The 26,878-nt window shown below is 33.1% G+C and overlaps 1 protein-coding gene across 1 annotated transcript in view; it reads left to right on the top strand.

Annotated features, from left to right (window-relative positions):
- Positions 1-6,797: 6,797 nt before the first annotated feature.
- LOC149087908 (uncharacterized) overlaps positions 6,798-26,878 on the top strand; it is a 33,372-nt gene continuing 13,291 nt past the window's right edge. The window contains exons 1-2 of the mRNA XM_089242514.1: positions 6,798-6,947; positions 23,362-23,491. Of these exons, the coding sequence (XP_089098640.1) occupies positions 6,890-6,947; positions 23,362-23,491 (188 nt within the window). The 5' untranslated portion in view covers positions 6,798-6,889. The remainder of the gene's footprint in view (positions 6,948-23,361; positions 23,492-26,878) is intronic.

Raw genomic sequence — 26,878 nt, forward strand, 5'->3', positions numbered from 1 at the left:
CCTAAGGAATTTCTTGTGGGGCATGAAGCAGGGCCGTCTCTGCATGAGGCCTCTTTTTTTCCCTTTCGAAATGATGTCACACGTCGTAAATGGGGAAATCCCCTTTTTAAGGAAGTTTTACAAACCCTCTGATGGTAACAAGAAAGTTCTTTGTCTTATCGTGCAGGGGAATGGCTTAGCAGCCAATAGTCCTGGATAATAATTAAAGATTATAGTGACGCTCATATGGTCAAAATTTCTTTTGTTGGAGTTACGTACGTGCGATATAACAAAGCATGAATACTGATAAGCAAAAATATATTTAATCAATTTTAAAGATACTTATTCTGATGAATTTCCTTTCATCAAACGTTCCAGAAGAGGGCCGACTTTTCCTTTTTGAAATTGACGTTCTTTCCTTCATCTTCCGATGATTTTGGGGTCATTCGCGCAGAATGTTTGTTCACAGCGTTTCTGATTGAACACAATATTTATTTTTACATCATTGAAGTTTTGGCCTCCAATTTCACTTGTTTTTCGCGTAGGAATTTTATTCCCAAGGGTTTAACTTCCATGTGTGTAAAATCCCTATTTTAATTTGACTTCAGTTTTTGAGTAGGGATTTTATTCCCTACGCTCTAACTTTTATGTTTGGAAAATCCCTATTTTATTTGGAAAAATCCCTATTGTATTTATTAAATAATGAATACAATACAAATACAACGCCACAACACAGGCAAATTGCCCAACGAGGTGGCTGACTTAAGAACATCATGGATACCCGAGCCATTTTTTGGAGGCCCTACCTACTACTGCTACACCACACATGCACCCCCCCCCCCCGCGGAACCCCCCAACGAACCCCCCAACGAATCGGTACATGCGAGAATGTGCGTGTACGTGTAGTGCAACCTGACGTAAAGTTTGTTTCTGTGTAATGCTTGTTATGTGTTGTCATCCGCCCCCAGTTTTACTAACTATGAGTGAAGTGTTATGGTTGAATGATTTACCGTTGTAGGACTGTTGCTCTCTGTGGCGAGACTTTTTAACGGGGAGATCGGCTCGCATTTGCGCCTTGAAGTTGGGAACCACAGAAAACCAACTTCAGCCGACCACCACTGTGGGGTTCGAACCCGGATCCTCGCATCACGAGTCCGGCACTATAACCACTCGACCACCACAGCGGCCACCACAGCATAAAATACGGGTTTGCGCGAAAATCTCCCGAATTTTCATTTTCAAAAGTTGGCAGCTATGTTATATAATGTATATATATAAAGATATTAATATATATATATATATATATATATACTAATATTATATGCTCACAAAAATATTCGATTAAAAAATTTTGATTAAACAGTTAAAAATTTTAATCGATTCGCAGCCTTAGTTATAACTATGCTCTGGAATCCCGATAGCACCAATTATGGCTGTTTTCGGGTGATTTGGCACTGGTGATTCTATTCATAACTCACCAGCAATTATTTCTCTGTTATTTTAATGAAAAAATGAATGAAGCTACGTTCATTCACGCAAACGTCGTTTTTAATAAAACTAATTTATGAGTTATATAATAACGCTTAGTAAACATTTTTTTTTTATTATTTTATTTTGTACATCAAAAACAGTAATAAACCATAGTTTTTTTATTGCCTTAGGGGGGTGTGCCAAAGGTGACCGGGCCCCACGTTTATGGGTGTGGGGGGAAAGGGAGCACTCTGCTGAGAGATAGGGAGAGTAATTTATTTCCTAAATTCTGAAGTTTTCTTCAATCCTTTAATTATTTTTTTTTCATAAATTGTGAATTTTCATTACTTTGGAAAAAATATTTCATTATTTCTGGAACTGTTTCTTTCATTAATTCCACACGCAAACTAAGTACATATTTGAAAAGCGCAGAAAAAATCCTCTAAGTTCACAGCAATTTCATTGAAATATCTGGTTTTAATGGAGAGCTGCACACAGGCACTGAAAGATTGGCGAAATTGAAAATCGAATTGTCGCCAAAATTTTTAATCGCCAATTCTGCAAGCATCCTTTTAACTATAATCGGCCAAAAACTCGTCCATTTTTGTTTTTCTAGAATATCTATGTAACATTTTTCACCCTGTTCAAACGATGTGCATACGCCTTTCTATTGATGAATCGGATGATTCGAATTTTGGATAATTCGAACTTTCTTGCTGTCCTCTTAAGATTCAAATTTACCAAGTTCGACGGTACTACTAACTATATAACTGTACATGCACCTGGGAAATTAAAAATTATTTTAAACAATAATATCAATAAATTCTATACTTTATGCCTATGCATATTTTTAGACACACCTTTGATCACTATATTTTTGAGATCGTAATTCTTAAATATTCCTGCAAATATTCAAAATATAAATTCTATTATTTTTCTTATACAAATACAAATACAAATACCACGCCACAACAGGCAAATTGCCCAAACGAGGTGGCTGACTTAAGAACAACATGGATCCCCGAGCCATTTTTTGGAGGCCCTACCTACTACTGCTACACCCCCCCCCCGCGGAACCCCCAACGAATCGGTACATGCGGGAATGTGCGCGTACGTGTAGTGAAACCTGACGTGAAGTTTTTTTTTGTCTTACCAATTACTCAAACCTAGTATGACCATACATCCCGTATTTGCCGGGACAGACTTTTTTCCAGAAATGTCCCGCTTTCTCACGTATTTTCAAAAAAGCCAATTTGACTTTTATTCTTCTAATCAACGATTAAGATTATCTTCCCACCTAAGGAATTACATTACTATAATTATGACTACAAATAAGAATATTTCTTTCACATTTGTCATGTTTTTACATGGGCGGAGATACAGGGTAGCGGAGTGGCAATCCCTCTTCCTCAGCGTCAAAGCTGAAGCCGACTGATCTAATGTATTTGCGTATATATGAACTGACATCATCATGCTCCCCCTAGACTTTCAAGTCTATGTCCGCCCGTGTGTTTTAGCTCACTGCAATTTATAGTGCTTCATTTACCCTGAATTAGCGACTGTGCTTACTTTTGGCATCATTTTCGGCAATTATTATCAATGTCCCTTATTTTCCCTGTATTTCGCAGCCCAATTTCACATATTTTTCTCGATCAAATATGGTCAGCCTACTCTAACCGGAAGGGACAATGTAAATGTATGGTACAGAATTAATAAAGTTTATAGCGGATATACATTGCTGAGAAAGTGCTGCCATCTATGAGCAATATCACGAATTTTCAGTTTCGATTTTTATTCATTGCGCGTAGCTATAACTTTAGTTATTTTTTAAGTCAACGTTACCAACCGAGAAAAATATATATTATTTATGTTTGATTTATTGAATATAGTATTCAATTTCAACTCCATAATTCGGAGAATTTGAATACATTGAAACTGATATTAGGATCGTGGTAAATAAATTCGGGGGCGTCCCTAGAGCTCGAATTGGAGCGAAATTTTTTGGAGAAAAGAAATTGGCATCCAACAGTAAATATATTTATCTTTTATATTATATCTATTTTTATGATTTTTATTTGTTATACATTATTCGTCATATTTAGCATAGTATTTTATCATATTTATATATTAATATTACAATCTCATATCTGATTGTTGATCTACAAACTACTAATATACAAACTACAACGATTCCAGAAATGGCATCAGGTGCTTCACTAGAGCACCAAAATTTTTCCGCCCCACCAATTTGCACAAATATTTGAAGGTGTCAATGTCTTTCCACATCAAGGAACTATCTCAAAACTACTTCGAAAAAGAAGAAAGGTCGCGTCACCAACATCTGAGAGAGATCTCCAATTATGATGCTCGCGGATTTCTGAAACACCTAAGACCTAAAAACATCCTGCATACAAAATATGTATCCGAATTCTGAAACATGTGCGTGCGCTTGTATAAACATTTTGTAAATATCCAAACATTCAATAGTTCATCTTTTAAGGCAATGTTTAAGACAGTCTCATGAACGAAGACATCAAATGTGTGACAAACTGGTGGATAAGACAATTTTCCGCAACAAAATGTTATTCCTTCCCCCCCCCCTGTAAATATTTTCATTTTATGCCATATTTTATACCAATGTAATATTGTGATACTCCATAATGAAGGAGAATAGGGCTCTCTTGAGCTCGGCGCTCTGTATAATGGTCACGGTCACTGTTGATCTAGACAACAATCAGATATGTTGTATAATAACGCGTAATTAGAAACGCAGAAATCTTTTGAATTTCAGAACTATCAAAATTCCAGAATCATTCAAATTTCAGAATAATTGGCGATTGAGTAATTTATGGAAAGATTATTTGAGAATAAATGAAAATATTTTGAGTAATAAAAATTCAGAATTTATGAAAAATATGAGTTTAGATATTAAAAGAATTTATTTTAGAATTAATGAAAAAGAACATATATATTAGAAAATAAATGAAAAACATTATTTCGAATAAGAATAGTTCAGAATCAATGACAGAAATAATTTCGGAAATATTTAATGAATTAAATGAGTTATAATTAATTAAATTAATTAATAATTGACAATTAGTAAAATTTTTGAACTTTTGAAGAAGAGAAAGCAATTTCAGAATTAATTAAATCAATAATTAACAAATGAATGAGTTAATTAATAGTTAATGAAATGAGAAAAAAAATTAACCTATATTTTTTCAGAATTAATGAAAGTTCATCCATCATTCATAAAGATTCAGAAATAATGAAATATATTGTTTCAAAATTTCGATGGAAATTCAGAAACAATAAAAAGAATAATACTGTATTTCTAACATCTGACGAAAATTCAAATTAATGAAAGAGGAAAATTCAGAATTAATAAAGAACAATAATACAGAATTTCTATGGGGAAAAAATTCAGAATTAATGAAGGAAGAAAATTCAGAATTACCGTATTGAATACCCTGAATTACTCAAAGTTCGGAATTTTTGAACATTCAGGAATAATAAAATAAGGAAGTAACGTAAACTTTCAATAAATAAAAAAAAAATAATAATAATAATTTCAAAAAATAACAAAATAAATAATTTCAAAAAATAACAAAATAAATAATTTCAAAAAATAACAAAATAAATAATTTCAAAAAATAACAAAATAAATAATTTCAAAAAATAACAAAATAAATAATTTCAAAAAATAACAAAATAAATAATTTCAAAAAATAACAAAATAAATAATTTCAAAAAATAAAATAAATAATTTAAAAAAAATAATTAAAAATTCAGAATTTATGCATAAATAATTTCTCAGAATTGTAGGAAATAGTTATTTTGAATTCACAGACTTATTGAAAGAAAGAATTTTCAGAATCATTGAAAGAAAGAATTTTCAGAATCATTGAAAGAAATAATTTTCAGAATCATTGAAAGAAATAATTTTCAGAATCATTGAAAGAAATAATTTTCAGAATCATTGAAAGAAATAATTTTCAGAATCATTGAAAGAAATAATTTTCAGAATCATTGAAAGAAATAATTTTCAGAATCATTGAAAGAAATAATTTTCAGAATCATTGAAATAAGTAATTACAGAATACCGAAGTATTGAGTCTTCAATTAATACCGAAGTATTGAGTCTTCAATTAATACCGAAGTATTGAGTCTTCAATTAATACCGAAGTATTGAGTCTTCAATTAATACCGAAGTATTGAGTCTTCAATTAATACCGAAGTATTGAGTCTTCAATTAATACCGAAGTATTGAGTCTTCAATTAATACCGAAGTATTGAGTCTTCAATTAATACCGAAGTATTGAGTCTTCAATTAATACCGAAGTATTGAGTCTTCAATTAATACCGAAGTATTGAGTCTTCAATTAATACCGAAGTATTGAGTCGTCAATTAATACCGAAGTATTGAGTCTTCAATTAATACCGAAGTATTGAGTCTTCAATTAATACCGAAGTATTGAGTCTTCAATTAATACCGAAGTATTGAGTCTTCAATTAATACCGAAGTATTGAGTCTTCAATTAATACCGAAGTATTGAGTTTTCAATTAATACCGAAATATTGAAATGCTTCAATAACTCTAGAATACCGAAATATTGAAATTCTTCAATAACTCTAAAATACCGAAATATTGAAATTCTTCAATAACTCTAGAATACTGAAATATTGAAATTCTTAAACAATTCCATAATACCGAAATATTGAAATTCTTAAATAATTCCAGAATACCAAAATATTGAAATTCTTAAATAATTTCAAAATACCGAAATATTGAAATTCTTAAGTAATTTCAAAATACCGAAATATTGAAATTCTTAAGTAATTTCAGAATACCGAAACATTGAAATTCTTAAATAATTTCAAAATACCGAAATATTGAAATTCTTAAGTAATTTCTGAATACCGAAATATTGAAATTCTTAAATAATTCTAAAATACCGAAATTCCCTTGAATGTTTTGCATCATTTTGGACTGGCCCCGTCAGCCCACTTATTTGAAACTCTTATTTTTTAAACTATCTAATAATTTCCAGCCTAAAAACTCGCAATAGTTGAAACAGTTTCATTTCACGTCTTCTTCAAAACAGAAATAATTGATGGTTACGGTTTTTTTGCCCTCTCTTTGTTTCGGCTCAGTAAAATTTATTCATCGATGATGATAATCGATTTTTTTAAGAGGATTCGGAGATGTATTTCCAAATAAACGTTTGCACACACTGAAAGAAGTTTTACAATAGAGGATTGAAAAAAAATAATAATAAGTTAAGGACGCATGCGCATTGGAGGGGTTTTTCGAGGACCTGAAAACTTGGTGTTTTCGGTACCCACACAATCGAGAGAGAAGAGACATCTCTCTCTTCTTGAAAACGCACATCAGCGTTAAACCGCATTTTAGTGAGTGTTACTTCACTGTGCAATACGGATGATGGCAATGGCTGGTTCCTATTTGTTTCTAGTTGCCTTAACGCTTCTGGATTTGGGTAAGTTTGATGGTTTTTGTTTTATTTTTAAAAATTCCTTTTACCGTAAAAATCTTTCCACGTAATTTCATTTTTATTCCTAAATTCCAGATGAAGACAAGCAAATATATTTGTTTTGGAAACTTATTAAATTCTTTATATCTTTAATATAAATTTTTTGGAGAGATTTGATTTTTTGAACACAATTTCTTATTATATAAAATCTAATTTTACTTTGAAAACAAAAGACGTTAGAGATGCCGTTTTGTGAAAATTTGGAGGTTATATAAACGTATTTGAAATATTAAAAAAATTACATAATTATATTAATCCCATTACTTTGAAGAAAAAAATTTTTTTGGATATATTTTCTTAAAATTGTTATTTCGATGAGTATTTTGGAAAAATTTTCTCTAATGCCTTTTTTTCTCTAAAATCTATCAATTCTATCGGATTAATAATATTTTCCTTAGAATTTTTTTTGAATAACTCTATTGCCCTTCTATGGTATATTTATACGGATAATTGTTAAAGTCACTAATAAATTTAGCTTAATTTACTTTTATTGTCTTAGTCGGAAGCGGCTCTGTTTAACTTGTTGTGTAATAAAATTTTCTAAGACATCCATTCTTCGGGAACACTTCGATATCTCTCTGAGAGATGTGAAGTGGGGTACGTCCGGTCCTTCAATGTTCATTGTGATACCTTTAACTTTTAGAAAAGAATTTTTGAATACAAATTCTTACGTTGCAAAATACAAATGAAATACTTTGAAAACATACAGTTTAGAGAGATTTTCTGAATATTGATTCTATGAATTAAATAATTATTTCCAAAAAAATAATGTTTGAATAACTCTATTATCTCATTTTTATAAATTTTGGGCTACTTAATTTTTATATTGTGAAATCAAGAACTTTGAAAACAAAACAATTTGGAGACATTTTTCGAAGAATACTATCTATAAAATAGGTTTATTTTAGAACTTTTAAAATAGTTCAATTGTCTCTGTGACAACTTTCTTATAAATTTTTCGGGATATTTTTTGAATATTAATTATTTTAAAAATTGAATGAAACAAAAACTAAATTAATTTAATCTATTTGTTAATTTTACTTCGTTAGTTGATTTCACAAAAAAAAGTTGGAGAGCATTTTCTAAAAGCAAAGAGAACACAACCTGGAGAACATGTTTATTTTCTATCAATTAAAAAATATATTTTTAATTTTCTGAATAATTATATTGCGACATTTCTCTTATAAATTTTTTGGAGATATGTTTTGAATTCCAATTATTATAGTGCGAAAAAAAAATTTACTGTGAAATGAAAAAAAAATCGGACAAATTTTTCTAGTAATCATATTAATTCCTTTCATTAGGGTTTTTTAAAGAATTTTTTAAATACATCTATTCTATCAATGTCTCTGTTACAGCGTTCTTATAAATTTTTCCGAAAATTTTTTTAAATAATAATTGTTTCTTTCTAAAATAAAAAAAAAATTCACTAAGAAAAAAATTTTGAGTAATTTTTGAATAATTCTGAGAATTCTTCCAATTAAATAGTCATGTTTTACAATTTTTTTAAATAAATCCATTGAAACTCCATCCATTGCATAAGTCTTTCGAAGCTTTGTGAATAATTCTATTTTCTCCCTGGTATCTTTCTTATAAATTTGTTGAAATATTTTTGAATATTAATTCTTATTTTGAAAAATCGAAAGTTTTTACTTTGAAAACGAAACAATTAGGAGAAACTTTTTTTGTTTTCTATATAATGATATTAATTTTATCAACTATAATATTTTTTTAGATTTTTTTTAAATACTCCATTGTTTCTGTGATATCTTTCTTATACTTTTTGGGAGAGATTTTTTGACCACTAATTCTTACTTTGTAAAATAGAATAAAAAATTTACTTTTTAAAAATCTATATTCTATTGACGTTCCATCAGTAATATTTATTTTAAAAAAATTTAGAGAATATTTTTCTTCTCTAAATTTATAAACCCGTAGAATTCTCTGAAAAAAATTTGAATAATCATGTCAACTCTGCGGTAAATATGAATCTCTTGCAATTTTTTTTATGGGAATTTTCGCGCAAATATATTCACTAGCTGGCATCCCATAAAGTTTTCTGGAGAGATTTTTGGAATATTCTATTAGATCTCAGAAACGAATCTCTTTCATATGAATTTTTCGGGGGAAAAAAAAAACTTTTCGAATATTTTCCTTCTATTTGTGGTGCGTTTCGGGGAAAAAATTGAGACATTTTTTGAATGATTCTTTTACCTATGTGGTTTACCATATTTTTTTGGAGAAAGTGTGAATAATTCCATTACCTCTTTCGTATCTTACGCACTTTTTAGAATTTTTCTAAATAACTCTATTAATTTTATGGTTTCTGATAAATTTTTACACGGAGAAAAGTATATATTTATTCGGAGAAAAATTTATATATAAAATAAATCTAGTAACTCGATGGCATCTTTCGCATGAAATACCAGAAAAATTTTCTTGTGATATGAACTTGCTATTGGAGTTAGAAAATTAAATTCTCATATTTGTCTTCATACTTAATTATTGTATTTATTTCAATTACAATAAATATCTACGAAAATATTTTCTATGCTGTAATAATTGCCGAGAATTTAAATATTATTGATATGCATTATCATGCATGTCGTATGAATTCATCGGTAAATTACTTGTTGTCTGGTTAACAACAGTTTTCTAAATAATAAAACGAGTTATATTATCTATACATTATGACTGAGTAAATATAATGACATATCTATAATAAATGATATTCCATATTATTATTGCTACAATTAATCAAAGTATAAATACAAATAATTTCTAAACCATCTATAAAATATCCATTTCTAAACTCGTAGAAACCAAATTTACATAATTTTATCAAATTTCTTGCAGAAATTGAATGTTTTGAGTGTTTTAACTGAAATGGAAAAAGTAAACATAGCTTTTTTAACCTTTTAATCTCCACAGCGGAATTCACTAAAAATTCTACAAAATGTCGTATCTTTTTAATTATAATTTTGTCATATCTTTCTTCCCATTTTCAGCAGGTGCAGACTAAGGGAAATAGAAAAATGTGTTTTTCATTGTATGCTTATATCAATGCTAAACTAATAAGCTCTTTAATAGGCGAGATATCTCGTCAATGTCGCTTAAAGGGTTAAATATATTAATGATATTTAAATGATCATTGATAAGAAATTATTTATCATGCTGTGTATATAAATCAATTATATTTGATTTTTTAAAATCTTAAATGGGTTTACTCATAACATGGTGCCATCAAGGTATTTACGTTGAAATCTGCAATTCTCAATGCCTACCTATGAAATTCATTTTTATTTTACTGATGAAAACTAATTTTTTTAAGGGCTGATTGATTCATATTCTAAGATTTTCTTCATTCCTAAAATTTTTAACGCTGGGATTACACTGTAAACTTTAGGCAAAAGTTATTTTACAAAACTTGAAAATGCAAACAATAAGCATATCGATTGCATGCTGGGATTACACTATAAAAGCTTGATGAAAGATCTTTTACGAAACTTGAAAAAACAATCACAATAAGCCACATTGATTACATTCACTCGAATGTAAGCGATATGCTTGTTGGTTGCATTTTTCAAGTTTTATAAAAGAAATTTTGCCAGATTTTTATAGTGTAATCCCGGCCTAATTAAATATTAAACTTTATTCTTCATTTCGTGGGCATTTTATTGAACAAGCGTGACTGGTTTAAGCACGGCATTTAATTAATTTTTTTTTAATATATGGATTATATTAAAAAATATTTATCAGTTAAACTTCAAATCCGTGATATCCAATGGAAATGTGGTAGCTAGATGTTTTAGTGCTCCCGTTAACGTGAGAAAATCACGAAATTTCTAATATTCAGATATATAATGTCAAAAAAACTTGACTAATAATTAGTTAACAAATTATTCCGTAACAAAAAAAGAACATGATATCTATTGTTGCAAATTGTAAAAATATTTTACAAAAATTTCACTAGCAGTTAAAGCTTTTAATCCGTATGTAACATATGCAGGGTACTTCAAGAAGTGTGTCTGAAAATAATTAAAATCCTTCTTCAGATTTTCCAAAATGTAAGTAAAATATGAAATATCAGCGAAAAAAAAACTCAGCTGTAATAAATTGAAAAAAGAGAGAAATTTACCTTATTACAGACGAAGATTTTTTTTCAACGAGATAATTTATTACTTTTGATACTTTTTACGACTCTCTCCGTATTCCTTGGAAGAATTGAATACATATGAGCAGTGTTCCCGACACACATCTAGATGCATGACTCACGCATCAAAATTCAATTTCCCTCTGCCAAATTTTGCTGAGGAGTGAAAATACTCCTATATTTAAACTTGAATATTTTGAAATCTGGTTATTTTAAATCTGATCATTTTTAATTTGAATATTTTGAAATTTGATTATTTTAAATTAGAGTATTTAGAATTTCATTACTTTAAATTTGAATATTTTAAAATTTTATTATTATAAATTAGAATATTTTAAAATTTTATTATTTTAAATTAGAATATTTTAAAATTTGATTACTTTAAATTTGAAAATTTTGAACATTTATATTTCCCACTACTGAAATTTAACGGTATACGGTTCACGTATATAAGCTCAATTTATCTATTTTACCGACTTTAATTCCACAATGATCAGTAGAATCTTTATTCCTTTCGGATACTCCTAGGGCAACACCCTGTATATATAGTATAAGCAGTGATTAATACCTCTATTGATACAAATCAAGATTTTCGCGGCTGTTGCATACATTGTCTCAAATAATGAAATAGAAAAACGAATCCATAATCCCAGCTAGATAAGAATCATTGCTGCCGCACCCGGAAGATGTTTCTTGAATGGAAGATGTTATCGTAGAAAAAAACTTGGCAAAAGATGTTAAAAAAATAACATAAAACTACATGCATATTTTTTTCCCCCCGTCCTCTCTTTCACGATCTGCCAACAGTGGCAATAGGATCATTGCCAGCTACCATTTCTGTAGGAAAGCAAAAAAAAAAAACTTAAATCATTTCTGTGTTCTTCGGGGCAACGTGACGTGTTATTTGGTGAAGTGTTTGTCTGAATTAGCTTATCGCTCTCACGTTTTCTAGGTTATACGAGAAATTGTTGAAGAAAAAACAAAAAAAACTCGCTAAACAGAAACTAATGTTGTTCTTAAGGTAAAGTTTGACTTGTTTTAACGCCAATGTCGCTATCGCTTTCCGGATCAAAGGAAATCTAGTCCGGATAGTTTCGGTGCAGTTTCACTTCTCTTGGTCGAAATTGCGCACTTGTCCGCGAAGGATCTCTTGAAGACGCTGAGTGTTATTGCCGGCTTCAAGCGTGTTTTTATTTATCTCAATTATTTAATTATTTATCTTTCTCTATGGTGTCGGTGCCAGTAATTAATTATGTTATGTTTAGAAAAAACTAACTTAATTGGCTCTAAAGTAGTGTAGGGCCCAAATATTTTTCTGTGGTAGTGCATATATTTATCGGGGTTCATAGACCAATATAAAAAAATATAGTTAAAAATAATTTAATAAATATATTGAAATAGAATTATTTTTTTAAAAATTAAATGAAGTTTGAAACTTTTTAAAGAAATTATTTTTCAAAAATATTATAAAGAAAGCCTAATACAGAGTAAAACCTGTCCAAGTTGGACACCATTAAAATCTGCCCAAGTTAGAGAGGTGTCCAAGACAGAGATATAAAGAAATATTTTACGGCATCATTAAAACTAGTAGAATATGACAACAAATTAACTATACTTACAAGCATTAATCTTTTGGATAGGTGTTAGAAAATAATTGTGTGCAAAATATCGTTTTACTTAATTACAATAAAGAAATTTAAAGGCAGTGATTAAATATATCCATTAAATTAATCAATAACTTCATTTTTGTTTTCAATGATCAACTCCATCGACTTTTACGCACTTATAAAGCAAAGTTAAAATTTACTTTCACACTTGTAGAAAGTCTAAAATGATACCTCCTCACATACAGAACACTATTGAGGACTGGATGAAAGTTTGAAATGCAGAGAGATCAGGGGGGAAAAAACCTAAGAAATGGAAGGGATGTGCAAGAAGAACACCATAATCTGACTGTTCCACAGTACTTTTTAGGTTAACAAAAAAGTTGTTTCAGTAAATCTGTTTTTAAATCTTCCTGAGAAATGGGAAAACCTACTCTCACAACAACAACTACGCATAGAGCTACATTCAAGTATTCAACACTTAACTAGATAATCAGCAGACTAATAATCAGCTGCACCTGTCTAAGCTCAGAAGCCAGAGAATGTCCAATGTCCAAGATATAGAATATTGTGGAAATGCTTTGATATAGGATTATAGCTGGTTATATTCAAAACTGCCCAGTATAGGGAAGTGCCCAGGATATAGAGGTGTCCAAAGTGGCAGGTTATACTGTACTTTGTGACACACACGTGATATTCTAGAATGTGCCATCCCGAAGAGGATGTTTCTTGCTGTGTCTTTTTATAGCAGTTGTTCTTAACCAGCGATCCTCGGAGACATTTCAGGGGGGTCTTTGGATAAGAAAGTAATAATTGCGTTGTACTCAAAATTCATATATGCTGAATATTATACTGTTGAAGGCATTGTCCATTTCATTAATTTTCTTAATGAAATGAACATTTACATAATCATTTTTATATATAATTTCAAGCGTAATTAACGAGAGAAATAGTTTCAGAATTAATGGAAGTGAATTTCAGAATTGATATACGAAATCATCAAAATGAATTTCCAGAATATTTCTGAAAATATAATAAATATTCAAAATTAATAAAAAAAAGTCAAAGATGAATTTTCAGAATTAATAAGAAAAATAATCGAAATAAATTCTCAGGATGAATAAAAGAAACGAAAAGAAAAAAAATTGGAAAAAGAAATTAAAAAATTAGAAAATAAAAAAGAATTAGGAAAAGACAAATTAGAAAGAATTAGAAGAAAAAGAAAGAAATTAGGAAAAGGAAAATCCAAAGAAAGAATCAAAACAAAAAGGAAGAATTCATACATGTGATGCCTTTTTGTCATCCGCAAGGGAGAACGCAAACACACCGAGCATCCATCGGTTAGAGCAGGAGTGCCAACCCACGGCACGCGTGCCGCAAGTGGCACGGCATGGTATCAGGAGTGGCACTCGAAGGTTTTTTGAAAAAACTTAAGGGGGTTAGGTCAAGCAAATTTTCCAAAAAACAAATTTTCCAATTGTTAAATACTACGAGATTTTCTTCGTCTAACCATGTTCAATTTTTTGTTCTACCTAAACCGCTGGCAGGCATTATGCATGCTAATGTTTTCTCACTAAAATGATTTTTTAATAAAACTAAGTTTTTTGTTAGATAAGGAACAGTTTTTCGAACACCACTCATTCAAATGTCTTGAAATTTTGTGTCTTTCAACACCCTGATGTTACAAACTTTAACACGGGGATTTTTTATTAAAATTATATAAAGAAATTTTGTTGAGCAAAATATGATAAATATTGGGGATTTTTGAAAAAGTTGTATGTTATTGAAGTTAAAATTCAAGAAAAAAATAACTAACAGTTATAAAATCCTAAAAGCCAGTGTTAAAGTGTGTAACACCATAGTGTTGAGAGACACACAAAGGTTCAAGACATTTGAATGAGTGGTGTTCGAGAAAATGTTTCTTATCTAACAAAAAACTTAGTTTTTGGAAAAATGCAATTTTAATGAAAAACATTTGCATGTGTAATGCCTGTGCCAGCAGTTTATATTAAAATATTTTACAAATATTTTAGTACACTTAGAACAAAAACTTGAGTACGGTTAGACGCAAAAAATTTATAGTATTTAAAAATTGGAAAATGTGTTTTTTTTTTGGAAAATTTGCATGCACCAATTCCCTTTTAAGAAATTCTATTTCATTTTTAATCGACCAAATTCTCTCCAACAATTTGTAACAATCATTTCCTTATGAATGTAGGTTACGAATGATTTTGTATTCTCCAAATCTATATTTAGTACAGTACGTATTGTTATTAAATTTTTATTCAATGCGTTTCTGTTAGTATTTTCGTCTTCGGGGCCACATTTGTTAGACGTCCCATACATACGGGATTCATGGACGTCCTCATAAGGGGGCATGCATTGATATCGATGAATGTGGTGTTCAGCTCTACAGCAAAGTTCACTGGGAATGGGGGCGGGGGCAACTACGTCGAGGGCTCAGATTCCATGCCCAACATGGTGTAGGTAAGATGAACTTCTATCAAGATACGTACACACATACAATCTGCATTGCGGTAATCGACTTTACAATTCAGAAATGAAAGCAGTTTCGAATTCAAAAGAGTGACAAGATCAACATTGCGAAAACAAGAGGACAGTCGAACAATATTTTTTGGGGGTGAGGGAAATCAGGACCATATGATACTTAAATAACTTAATATATATACAGCCCTGGAGGGAAAAGCTCATGTCCTGCGAAAACGGGACGCATGGTCTGCGTGTTAAAAGTTTGTAGATTGGCATTCGCATCGGAAATTGTGGCACGGTTTGGAAAAAGGTTGGCCACCCTTGTGTTAGAGCGTGTCCGAGAGGTCACATTTAAAATAATATAATAACAATACGCTTTTAAACGTTTTCATATCACCCCGTACAAAGTGATGATAAGCATGCGATGACTTCTCCTATAAGAAGAAACACCTGGAAATGTAAGAATTTCTTTTGCTTTTAAGCATAAACACGCGTTACCTTTCCGATGAGGAAATGTTCCATAAAGCAGAATAATAAAAGAAAAACTAGGCGGCCTATTGTTTACATTTTGCTCCTGGAGCAGGTTTTTCTGACGTATTTACTATGAGGAGACGTAAAAGGGTTACGTGAGAGGTTTTCTTTGTTTTTTCACTACGGAACCTCTCAGTATATTCCGTACAAGGGCAAGGCTAAAGCGGCCTTTCGCCGAATGCCTAAAAAAACTTGTTCCGTTCGCCCTTGAATCTGGCTTTGGCCGTGGGCCTTGCACTAGCCCAGACGTTACATTATTCATTCTTCACTTCTTTTTTTTTTATATACGCATGCGCGTGTTAAGAAAAGCAATGTTTATGAAATGGAAATCTCTTCCTGCTCCCACGCGTGGTAATAATTATTTTACGTCACGTGTTAAAAAAGAACTAACGTTAAATACGCGGAAATGTGTCAGTTACGCAATTGGATTTTCATTCAAATTCAGCAATGAAAAATTGCAAACTAATTAATTGAAATTTTGTCAAACACGTCAATTTATTTTGGCCAATGATAAAATTCTGAAACAAATTCAATTTTTAGTTTTTGTAATTTTGTATTTTTGTCATTTTTATCCCAGTGTGTGCCACCTGCTGCCCAAATAACAAACTACACCAAGGTCGCCAGATTAGCTTTACTTATGCTGTACCAGTCTTTTCCTTACCTTTTTTTTCACTTATGCCCCCTTTACGCCAGGGTATTACACTAAATAAATTTTATAAAACTTGGAAAAATGAAAACAATAGCCGTATCGGTTATATTCGAGCGGATGTGTTGTTTTTTTTTCTGTATAAAGTTCTGTGGAAAAGATATTTTATCAAACTTTAATAGTGTCGAGTCACTTTTTAGCTCATTGACGTGTTGCATACTCTCTAGGTCACTCACCGACCCAGTCCCTTGCTGTCTGGGCAGAGGAGGATTTACTGTGAGGGTTATGAAATTTCACTTTTCCCGTTCTACTAATTTTTCTTGGCCACTAATTCCTCAAATTCCGCTCTCTGAACTTACCACCTTAGGCTATCGCCCGCTAAAAGCCTCCCCCCCCCCTCCCGTAAATACGCTACTGGTAGGACCCTCTATGGCAATGATTTCCAACGTGGGCGTTAACGCCCCCTAGAGAGCGATGGGATGTTTTAGAGGGCGGTAGAAGATACGAGTATAACATAGAATTCTATGGATTAGATTGCGCTGGGGAGCGATGGAAGAAAAAAATTTCTGAAGAAGGGGGCGATGAGGGGGCAAACATAGAAATTACGCTCTACAGATAAATAGATGTCAAGCCATGCCTGAATGGGTCCATATGTTAAAATAGCCCTGCCCCATGAATTTACATACTTATTCTCGAAAATCGTGATATCAGATCCCATTATCATGACACACCTTGTGCATTCGTGACCCTCGGTTTGCCCCATCAGATAAGACAGCTCAGGTTCTGATGGATTCTGAAAGTAGTCACACTTTTCCACACCATATTTTATGTAAATGCTTCATTTTTCCGCATCCTAACATTATTTTTTTTTTTCAAAGCTCTCTGTGGTTCTCCCTAACGACCTGCCATTGCTCTCCCTTCAACGTAACATTATGCGAAGTCCCGATAAATTTTTATTAATTTTTTCCCCCACGATACGATATTGGTCCGTTCCATTCCTTGTAATAGTGATAACAATACCCGATGACAACATTATCCGTGATTCTAATAGGCGATGTCGATTTTATAGCCAAGAACTTTTAAGGAAACCACTCGTACTTCGAGAGAGAGAGAGAGAAACTTCTTTTTTTCTTTCTTTTTTTCTCTGCTTTTTTTTTTTACTTTCCTTCAAAGCGAACGTGAAAATAGTGTTTATGAATTGAGAAGTGATTTATTTCCCTTGTGTTGGGAACGAATCTCTCTGATGAGTGACGTTGCGGAAGACGACTGCAGCAATAAATAGGACTTAACTTATCTTAAACTTTTAAGCGACGTACGCGGTACATCAAGAGTGCGTTGAATAAACTCTTCTTTGTACGTATTTAACTTATTTGGCACTTTCAAAAGATGTGTGTATATATTTATATATATACCCAGAATATGCGCTTGAAACCAACGCCTTATAGATAAGGGGGGTTAAACTTTAGGGGCCATTCAAGTATTACGTCATCATCGATGGGGGGGGGGTTTCCGATTTGCTGACTTTTGATGACAAGGGAAGGGGGGGGGTTTGGATAATGCTTACGTCATCAACCAACCTTGACGAAAATAAGAGTTGAGATTCAAGGGGGCAGAGCTGATGACGAAATTTTGCTGACAAGGGGGGAGGGGGTCAAAAATGGCTAAAAAATTTGCTTACGTAATACTTGAACGGCCCTTAGGACAGTAATTCCTAAAAAAAAGTTTAACCCCTTTATGATCATGGACGTAATATCGCGCCCAAACGCCAGTGGAATAAATCCAAACAAGTTATCCGTGTTTGCATTCATCTCTCTTCGCCATCGCGAAGCTTTATATAAACTCCAATCTCAACTGAAGTTGATTTTTTTCCCCTCCTTTCTTTCTATACTCCTGTTAATGGTTTTTTTCCCCCATACATATAGTTTATCCTATATGCATATAAGAGCGAAAGAGAACACTTAGAGTGAAGGTGAAAAGATACTCTTGAAAAACTGTTTATCTACCTTACACTTTTACTCTTATCTGATATTCTTTTCCTTGAATATATTTTTTTCCTTTCCCCCCTTCCTTTTTCTAACGTGTGTTTAGATTTGGGCGAGGTTACCAGATTTATCACCGACTCGTCAAATAGAGCAATCCAAATTTCACGCCAAAAGCTTCTACGAGAGAGAGAGAGCGAGAAGTGGTTAAATATCACTATAGTAGGCGATATCACCCTTTATAGTAGGGATGCACAACCTCCGGCCTGCGGGCCAAATGTGGTTCGTGAATGATGTTCCGGTGGAAAAGTATCAACACATACGAAATACGATAAATACCTAGGCTGATCATATTTCACCAAACAAAACTGTCAAAGTACAAGTTCATATTAAAGCCAAAAAAGTTATCAAAGAAAGGAAAAGTAGATAATTTCAGCCAAAAAAAATTTGTAAAAAGCAAAAAAGTTGCCATTTACAACCAAAACTTTGTCAAAGGCAAGCAAATTTCCCAACTATCGCTAAAATTGCTCAAAAATCGCAAATTGTGAGTATGGGGGAAGGCTACTGCAAATCGCAATAAATAAAAATTTAATTCACCAAAAACTGCATATTTTAAAAAAATTTTATATGTACATATTCATTTGATTATAATATATAATGATAGACTCATAATTATGGTGATGTAATTTATAAGTTGCGAAAATGATCTTAATCCTTCATAAGGGAAAACACTGTATATTTTGTAAAAAAAAAGTTTGGGCGGCCAAAATTGCTGAAATTTACCGTAAAATACAGGTACATTAAAACAAAAATAACAAGTTGTTTAGCAATGTCTTCCTAACTTTTTTGCTCACAGTAACCAATCACAAGTGTGCTAATGATTTCTGTGTTACTAAGAAAGTAGGGATTGCACGGCCCGGAGGCCATACCATAATGAGGTCCGATTAAGATTTTCTAGAATAAGTACGTACATTGGTAGGCAAGTGTATTTTTAACCAGGTATTAGGCTTCAGAAGAAGAAAAAATTAAAATTCGTAGTGGTAGGACAAATAAATTGAATGGACCGGACACTGCGACTGTAATAAATAGGAGAATTTTCATTAAAAAAAACACTTTGCTTGCTAAGGGCTTCACGCCTTAAAGTGTTTCGTCAGTAAATCTAGGACACATAGAGAATTTACGCTTTTAATGTTATTCTGGGGTCGTCGAAGACACATACACATAAGGTAGAGACGGACCACCACCATCTCAGGCCTGATACACGAGAGAAGGCTGACATTTGCTAATGACGTTCATGATCCTTGTATAAACATGGGACCAAATCTGTCTTCTCTTAGAGAGAGTCTCTCTCTCTCTCTCTCTCTGGCTCTGTCTCTCACATATGTGTATACTTATACGCAAACACGCATTTTGTTTTCTCGAGGCCCTTAACTATGTTTATTTTCAGAACACACAGCTCTTGCATCTTCAACCCCTCCGTGTTTCTCACCTTGTGGTAACATATGCCTAAGTGAGGTTTGGCTGAGAAATTCAATCCAGGTTTGTGGTGGAATGCAAATTACTCAAAATTACACTCGTTACCGACAATATACTGCATTTAAATAAAATATTTTAGACTAAGATGTATTGTCGGATCACAGCGATTTAATTTCTAAAAAAAGAACACGTCATTATAAGAAATTTTGTGTTTAGACTAGGGTGGCGCAGCCTTTTCAGTTCGCGTCCAAATATGCGGTGTTTCTACCATTTTCGGGGCAGAAACTTGTATATAAAGCACGAATGCACGACATCTGACCAGCGGCAAAATGCGGCCCCATGGGGGAGGGGAGGTTCCTTCCGGCCCACTGCGAAAGGTGTATTTAATTCATCAAAATGCGGGAAATCACTACGAAAACAATTGTCAAATGCAATAAAGTTGTCAATTACATCGAAAAAAAATTGTTAAAATCAAGTGAAGTTGCCAATGACATCCAAAAAAAAAAAATTGTCAAAGACAAGTAAAGTTCCCTTTGACGACAAACAAAAATATTATCCAAGGCACGTAAAGTTGTTAATGAGGGCCGAAAATTTGTCATAGGTAAGTGAAATTGCCAATGACGACCAAAAAACTTTTCAAATTCAAATATACTTTTCAACTATCGCTAAAAGTGCTGAAAAACCACCAATCACTAAAAAAAAATAGATTTACTGTAAGTTTTAATGGATACAAATGTAATTCACTAATAGCACATATATGTTTGACAGTTATGTGAGATGAACATTTTTATATCGTTATAATTACGTATGATACAGATTGAATCATAATAATTATGACTCATGGAAATAATCGTAGTTCTTAATTTCAAAAATTTGGATAAGCCTCATATGACCATATGAGGCTTATCCAAATTTTTGAAATTTTACCCGATGTAGAAATTTCTGGCCCGCGACCAGCAGAAATACCGCATGAGGACTAGAGAGGTTCTTTACCCTTGATATAATGTAAAGTAGGACCCTATGACCCGTATTTTACAGTATATTTCTGCAATTTGGACATCCCAACTTTTTTTAAAAATGTCCCGTTTTTTGCCTCTCAATTTCAACTAGTCTTACTTGAATTTTTGAAATCAGGAATTGAAATTATTTTCAGACTTATAAATTATATGATGAGATAATTATGACTTTATCGCAATTATTTTTTTATGGTCATATAAATATATTCATCTCGCACATTTTTCAAACATATAATTTTTTTGGTGAATTTAATTTCGCCTTGTAGTGCCTAGTATTTTTCAACTGGAGATTTTTCAGCAATTTTAGCGAAAGCTGCAAACTTTACTTGCCTTTGACAAATTTCCCGGCAGTAACAGGCACCTTTACTCGCCTTTGACAATTTTTTTGGGTGTAAATAGAAACTTTACTAGCCTTTGACAATTTCTTTGATTGAAATAGAAACTTTCCTTGCCTTTGACAATTACCTTTGTCTGTACCCCACTATTTTTAAAAGGGAAATATGATCAGCCTAGGTATTTATTGTGATGTGTGTATTGATGCTTTTCTACCGGATCAACTTTTTGACGGGCGGCATTTGACCCGCGGGCGGAAGGTTGGACACTATTGCTTTAGACATTCATAGAAAGAGCCAAATATGCTTAAGATTATGGTGCCATCAGTGAGTCACGTAATTCTCAGAATTTTTTTACGATGATTCCATTTCACCGTTGAAAATCTCTTCACTAAGACTTATTTTGGTTGTCAGAGACACTTCATCCTGTCTGGCCATGCGTCATTTCAAGAGCCACTTCTCCAATCCCAGAGCTTAAAATTTCTCGAAAAATAGTCTCGTGTTTTTCTAAGCTATATATAACGGTCAATCGCCGTTTACGTCTTCGATACAGAGTTGAATTGAAGAAACTACGTCACTTAGAAAATAGACAAAGAATAAATATCATTTCAGTGAGCGTCAGGGAATGTGATTAGTTTCTGAAAGTGAAATTTCTGGGATTGCCTTTAATATACTCTGGCATGAAAAATTTAAAGAAAAGAGGAAATTGTTTATTTCTTTCGACTTTCACAATAGAATGCCGAACAGGAATTTAATGAATTCGGATCGAAGAGATGAAGATTTAAACCATACAATGATCAAATTACTCCCGTCATGATCATAAAAATTGCTCATGAATATAGGAATGTCCAAAAGATTACACCTGAAATAAGGCTAATAAGATTTGTGTATATAATACCTGTAATATAGACACAAAAACCGCAAGGTGAGTGTCCCCGTGCTATTATCTAGACTGTTAATGATACCCTGTAGCACAGGAGTTCTGATACTTTTGTGTTCCAGGTACCCATTGTGTCAATATGACGAGGTCGGGGACCCCTTTGGCCAGTAAGATGGTGAGCCTCGCCACAGAGAGCATCCGGCCTACAACGATACAATTATTCAATCATCACACTTCAGTCATAGACAAATTGATGGCAGATGGAAGCACTACACATAGCATGCCTTACGCCGAAACAAACTTCACATAAGGCTCAGAACACGTACGAGCACATTCCTACGTGTGCCAAGTCATTATAAAGGGGAATATGGACGACGTGCATGTGTGGTTTAGTAGTCGTCACCTCTTAAAGACCGGTTTCGCACAGCTCAGGATCGCGTAGCACGATGTGGACCTGGTTTTAGATTTGCTATATATTTTTATATTATGTTTGGTTTAGTAGTAAGATGAACGCCACGAAACGCTTTCCAGAATAAAATTCAGCAAACAGCAATGTAAAAACGATACTTTAATCGTTATCTCATCCAATCTCGCTGACTTCCTGAAACATCTTCCATTATTGCCAAGTGCATCCTTGGACTTCCAGTTAAGAACAACTGTGGCACCTCTCCTCCGGCATCAAAACAATTATCAACACCTGGGTGGTTTTATGGTTCTCGGAGGTGGTTTCTGGATTCGCATTTACCCTGAAAAAAATGTCACAGAAATGTTCAATCTCCAAACAGCGTGATGCAAAGTGAAAATTTGATCATCACTTGCTTAAAATTTGATTTGTTTTTTTTCTGTACCAGAAGAAAATTCTTTGCGAGAATAAGTTTGTTGGCGAGAAAAGAGAAAACCACTCTAAAAATTTCTAATTTCTATTTTTTAATCTTTAAAATTCATGTTTACAATGTTCCTGTTTAGCTGTACAGTTAAATTTGAATACAGTAAAACACTTCTTAATAGACACCCATTACAACTTGCAATACATGTGTATTTTCTCTTCATCCAGTCTTATCGAGGGTCACCCTGTGTCCGAGTTTGCGGTTGTACTTTTACGGCGAAATATTTATTTGCTCATGTGCAATAAATGTAACATTTCAAACCCCTGATTTTTTTTTTTTTTTTTTGTCCTGCCGGTGTCCGCAAAAGAGAGGTTTTACTGTATCATGTTTTATATCTCTCATACGATCATTAATTTCATTCCGTAGGCACATACGTCTTCTCACAAACGTGCGAAGAGCCACACTACGAGAGATGCCTGATGCAGCTGCATGAATTCACAGAAAAACAGGACTTGATTTATGCGAATTCGCGACAAGAATTACAAGCGAACTGTGTGTGAGTATGAAAAAATATATATATATATATACATTTCATTTATATAAAACAACCCCGATGCGTTAAATAGAACTTCTTTATCCCCCCCCCGCATCATATTAAACAGGACAAGATCTATCAGTACCTCGGGGGACACATTCACCATGTTAACATCGTTCAGCGCATTTTCTACCCACGTTAATGTTATTACCATCACACGCATAACTTACTGTGTTTCTATCTATTTATTTTTTAACCTTTAATGGAAACAGGGAGGAACAAAAATGATTTTTTATATTTTTCCTCTCTGGTGATGTCGGTGCCGTAAATTGATTCGAAAGCATTTAAGGATGAAATTTACGGTCTTTGCTTTAAGCCACAAATCATTCGAGATTACTTGTTTCGGTGTCCGATTTCGGACTCGCGAACTATACGGTAAAAGGGTGGGGCATGTACGGGGTAATAGAGAAAAAATAATTAAAGCGTGGGTGAGTTTATTTTCGCGAGTTATTACATCCTTTAAACGTAACTGCAAGCTTCTCATTGGTGGAATTAAAACCACACGAACGGATATCTAGAAAATTACGTTGATTATACTGGGTGGTAACTATCGACCGCCAAATAACTACACACGTGATTCCTTGTTGAAAAACTAATATGGAAAAGTGTTTTCAGTTTTTTTTTTATCTGACCCATAATTAATGCGTTATAACGCTTTAAAAATTGATGACGTTACTTCGAATTCCTGCCAAATTCACCAAACGTATAACTTGGCATTTTTGGAAATGCTGAAAATATATTAACCCCCACAGAGTAATACAGAAAACGAAAGTGATATAAGAACAAGGCTTTTTCCCTCACACTATTCAGGAAAGAGGAAAAACTTTTTTCACAAGTCAATTAGAATATGTTCTTTTGCGTCTCACAACGCCAGCTTTACAGAGGTTATACAGGGTGTTCAAAAAGTCCATAAAAACTTTAAAAATGAATAAAACCCGTAAAAAAACCGAAATAAAAAATGCTTTGAAAGGGCTAGCATCGCTACGTCACGGGGATTTTTTGAACACAGGAAAAACTCACAAAACAGGCAATAGGTGGCACTGACGTGTACACAAGTCAAAGAAAAATTACGCAAATAACGAACAGAATGCCTCCATGTTTATTACCGCAGTATGTGTTCCATATGACCACCACTACAGGAGATAACACATTGCAGGCGAGTCACAAATCTAGCAACGACAGAGTGCAGCAAGTCCGGATGTATACATGACACCTCTAAGCGGATCGCATGTTTCAGTTCCGATTGGACCGGATCGATACACCCAGGACCGTATCACTTGTACGATTAAAAGTTTTCGATTGAATGTTGCTATTATTTTACTGTTTCCACCAGTTACACATTCGGGAAGCTACCATATTTGCATCCTTCTTTGAAGCTCTTTGCGCGTAACAGTTTCGATGAAAGTTCAAAAAATTCCAAAGAAACATTAGCATTTTATTGATCAACATGTGATTAAAACGACAACGTGAAATAACGATCGCGCAGTAAACACGTACGCAATGTATGCACATTCCCTCAAAAAATTTGACTTGATATTAAAGGTAAACAAATTGCCACATTTTGGCAAAAAATTGTTGATTTGGCTAAAAAATTTTCAAATAGATCTCTCTTGGCTAACACTTTACAAATCTGGTGATACATTTTCCAACATAGGGAACGCAGCTAGTACGTAAGTTATGCATAATAACAAGGTTATAATATCACGCAACATGGGGAGAAAAAAATGCCAATCGTGAAGGAAGAAGGCAGAACTTGGCCTCTGATAGGATTTAATATTTCAGTTAATTTTCAAAAACTGACAGCCCGCTGCTGGCGGAGAAATGCTTTCGTTCGGAATTTGGAACATAACTGACCGTTAGAGAAATGATCAATTATGTGCCAAACTCTGAACAAAAGCATATCTCCGCCAGCAGCAGGCTGTCACTTTCTGAAAATTAACTGAAATATTCAGTCTTATTAGATGCCAAGCTCTGCCTTCTTCCTTCACGATTGGCGTTTTTTCTCCCCATGTAGCGCGATATTACAACGTTGTTATTACGTATACCTTATGTATTACCTTCACGTCACAAAATTTCAAAAGGTTATAACTCGCTTAATATTCGTCCGATCCAAAAACGGAAAGCACTTTTCCATATTAGTTTATTACAAGGGATAGCGCGTGTGTAATTATTGGGTGGTCGACGGTTACCAACCTGTATAAATAATCATAGACCTAATAACAGCCTTCGATAATGCTAATCACTAGAGTCCGATTATACAGAGTGTCCTGTAAGTGCCGATTCGGCCTTTATCTCATCAACCGCTTGTCGTAGAGGTATGGTTAAAAAATGCTCAAAAATCGTTATAAATTACCCCGTACCAGTTTTGAGAGTGAAAATACAGTGCGTAACAAAAAAAAAAATCCAAATTTTTATCAGGTCTCTCTGACCTCTAACTTAAAATTAGAAAGTTGTCGCCCTGTTTCTCCCGAGACCAACAGAAAAAAATTCCAAATATCTAAGTGCAATATTCGCTGAGATATTCGAATTCTAAAATGGAATAAAAGTTGGGAAAGGACAGAATAAAAGAGGAAAAGGGTTTAGCGTTAAGGGAGGAAAAGGGTACCCGTTAGTTTTTACTGTTTATCGTAATTTTTCTCCGATTTTTGAATTAAAATATCTGAGCGAATAATATTGCATTTAGAAATTTGGAATTTTTGTTGTTTGTCTCAGAAGAGACAGGGCAACAACCTTCTAATTGGAACTTACAGGGCAAGGGGAACGTCTAAAAATTCAGATTTTTTTTTATTTTCACTCACATACACCCTTTATTACTATATTATCACTCTCAGAACTGGTATATGTTAATTTTTAAAACTTTTGGAGCATTTTTTAAACTGTAGTCATACCTGTACGACGGACGATTGATGAGATAAACGCTGCATTAGCACTTACAAGACACTCTGCTTAAAGCACTGTTTCTCATCAACTTGGTATAAATAGCTCCCTCGCGGTACTGGGATAGTGTAGGGACGTACACGTGTGAAAATCAAGTTTATAGAAGGCATGCCGTTCAAAGGAGGGGGCACAGAATACACTGAATACATGCATACACATAGCCATGTTCTGTTGCTTACGCGATATAATCTCATTGCCCTAGAGGGCGTGGTTATACCAGAGAAAATTCTGAGTTACAAGGAAAAACAAATTTGTGGTCCATATCATGGACCTAATCATCCTAAAGGATCCCAAGTTATGTATGTGCATTCACATACCATTTCAAAAAACATATGCAAGGTCGGACATGTACGAGAATTATCAGGTTGCACAAAGAGTTGGGGGAGCCCCCTATTTTAGGATGCCGATAGG

Source organism: Pholcus phalangioides, unplaced genomic scaffold (genome assembly GCF_987345545.1).
Source record: "Pholcus phalangioides strain wild (caught in Gottingen) unplaced genomic scaffold, Ppha-v1.0 ptg000003l_1, whole genome shotgun sequence".
In the NCBI taxonomy this organism is placed as follows: domain Eukaryota; kingdom Metazoa; phylum Arthropoda; class Arachnida; order Araneae; family Pholcidae; genus Pholcus; species Pholcus phalangioides.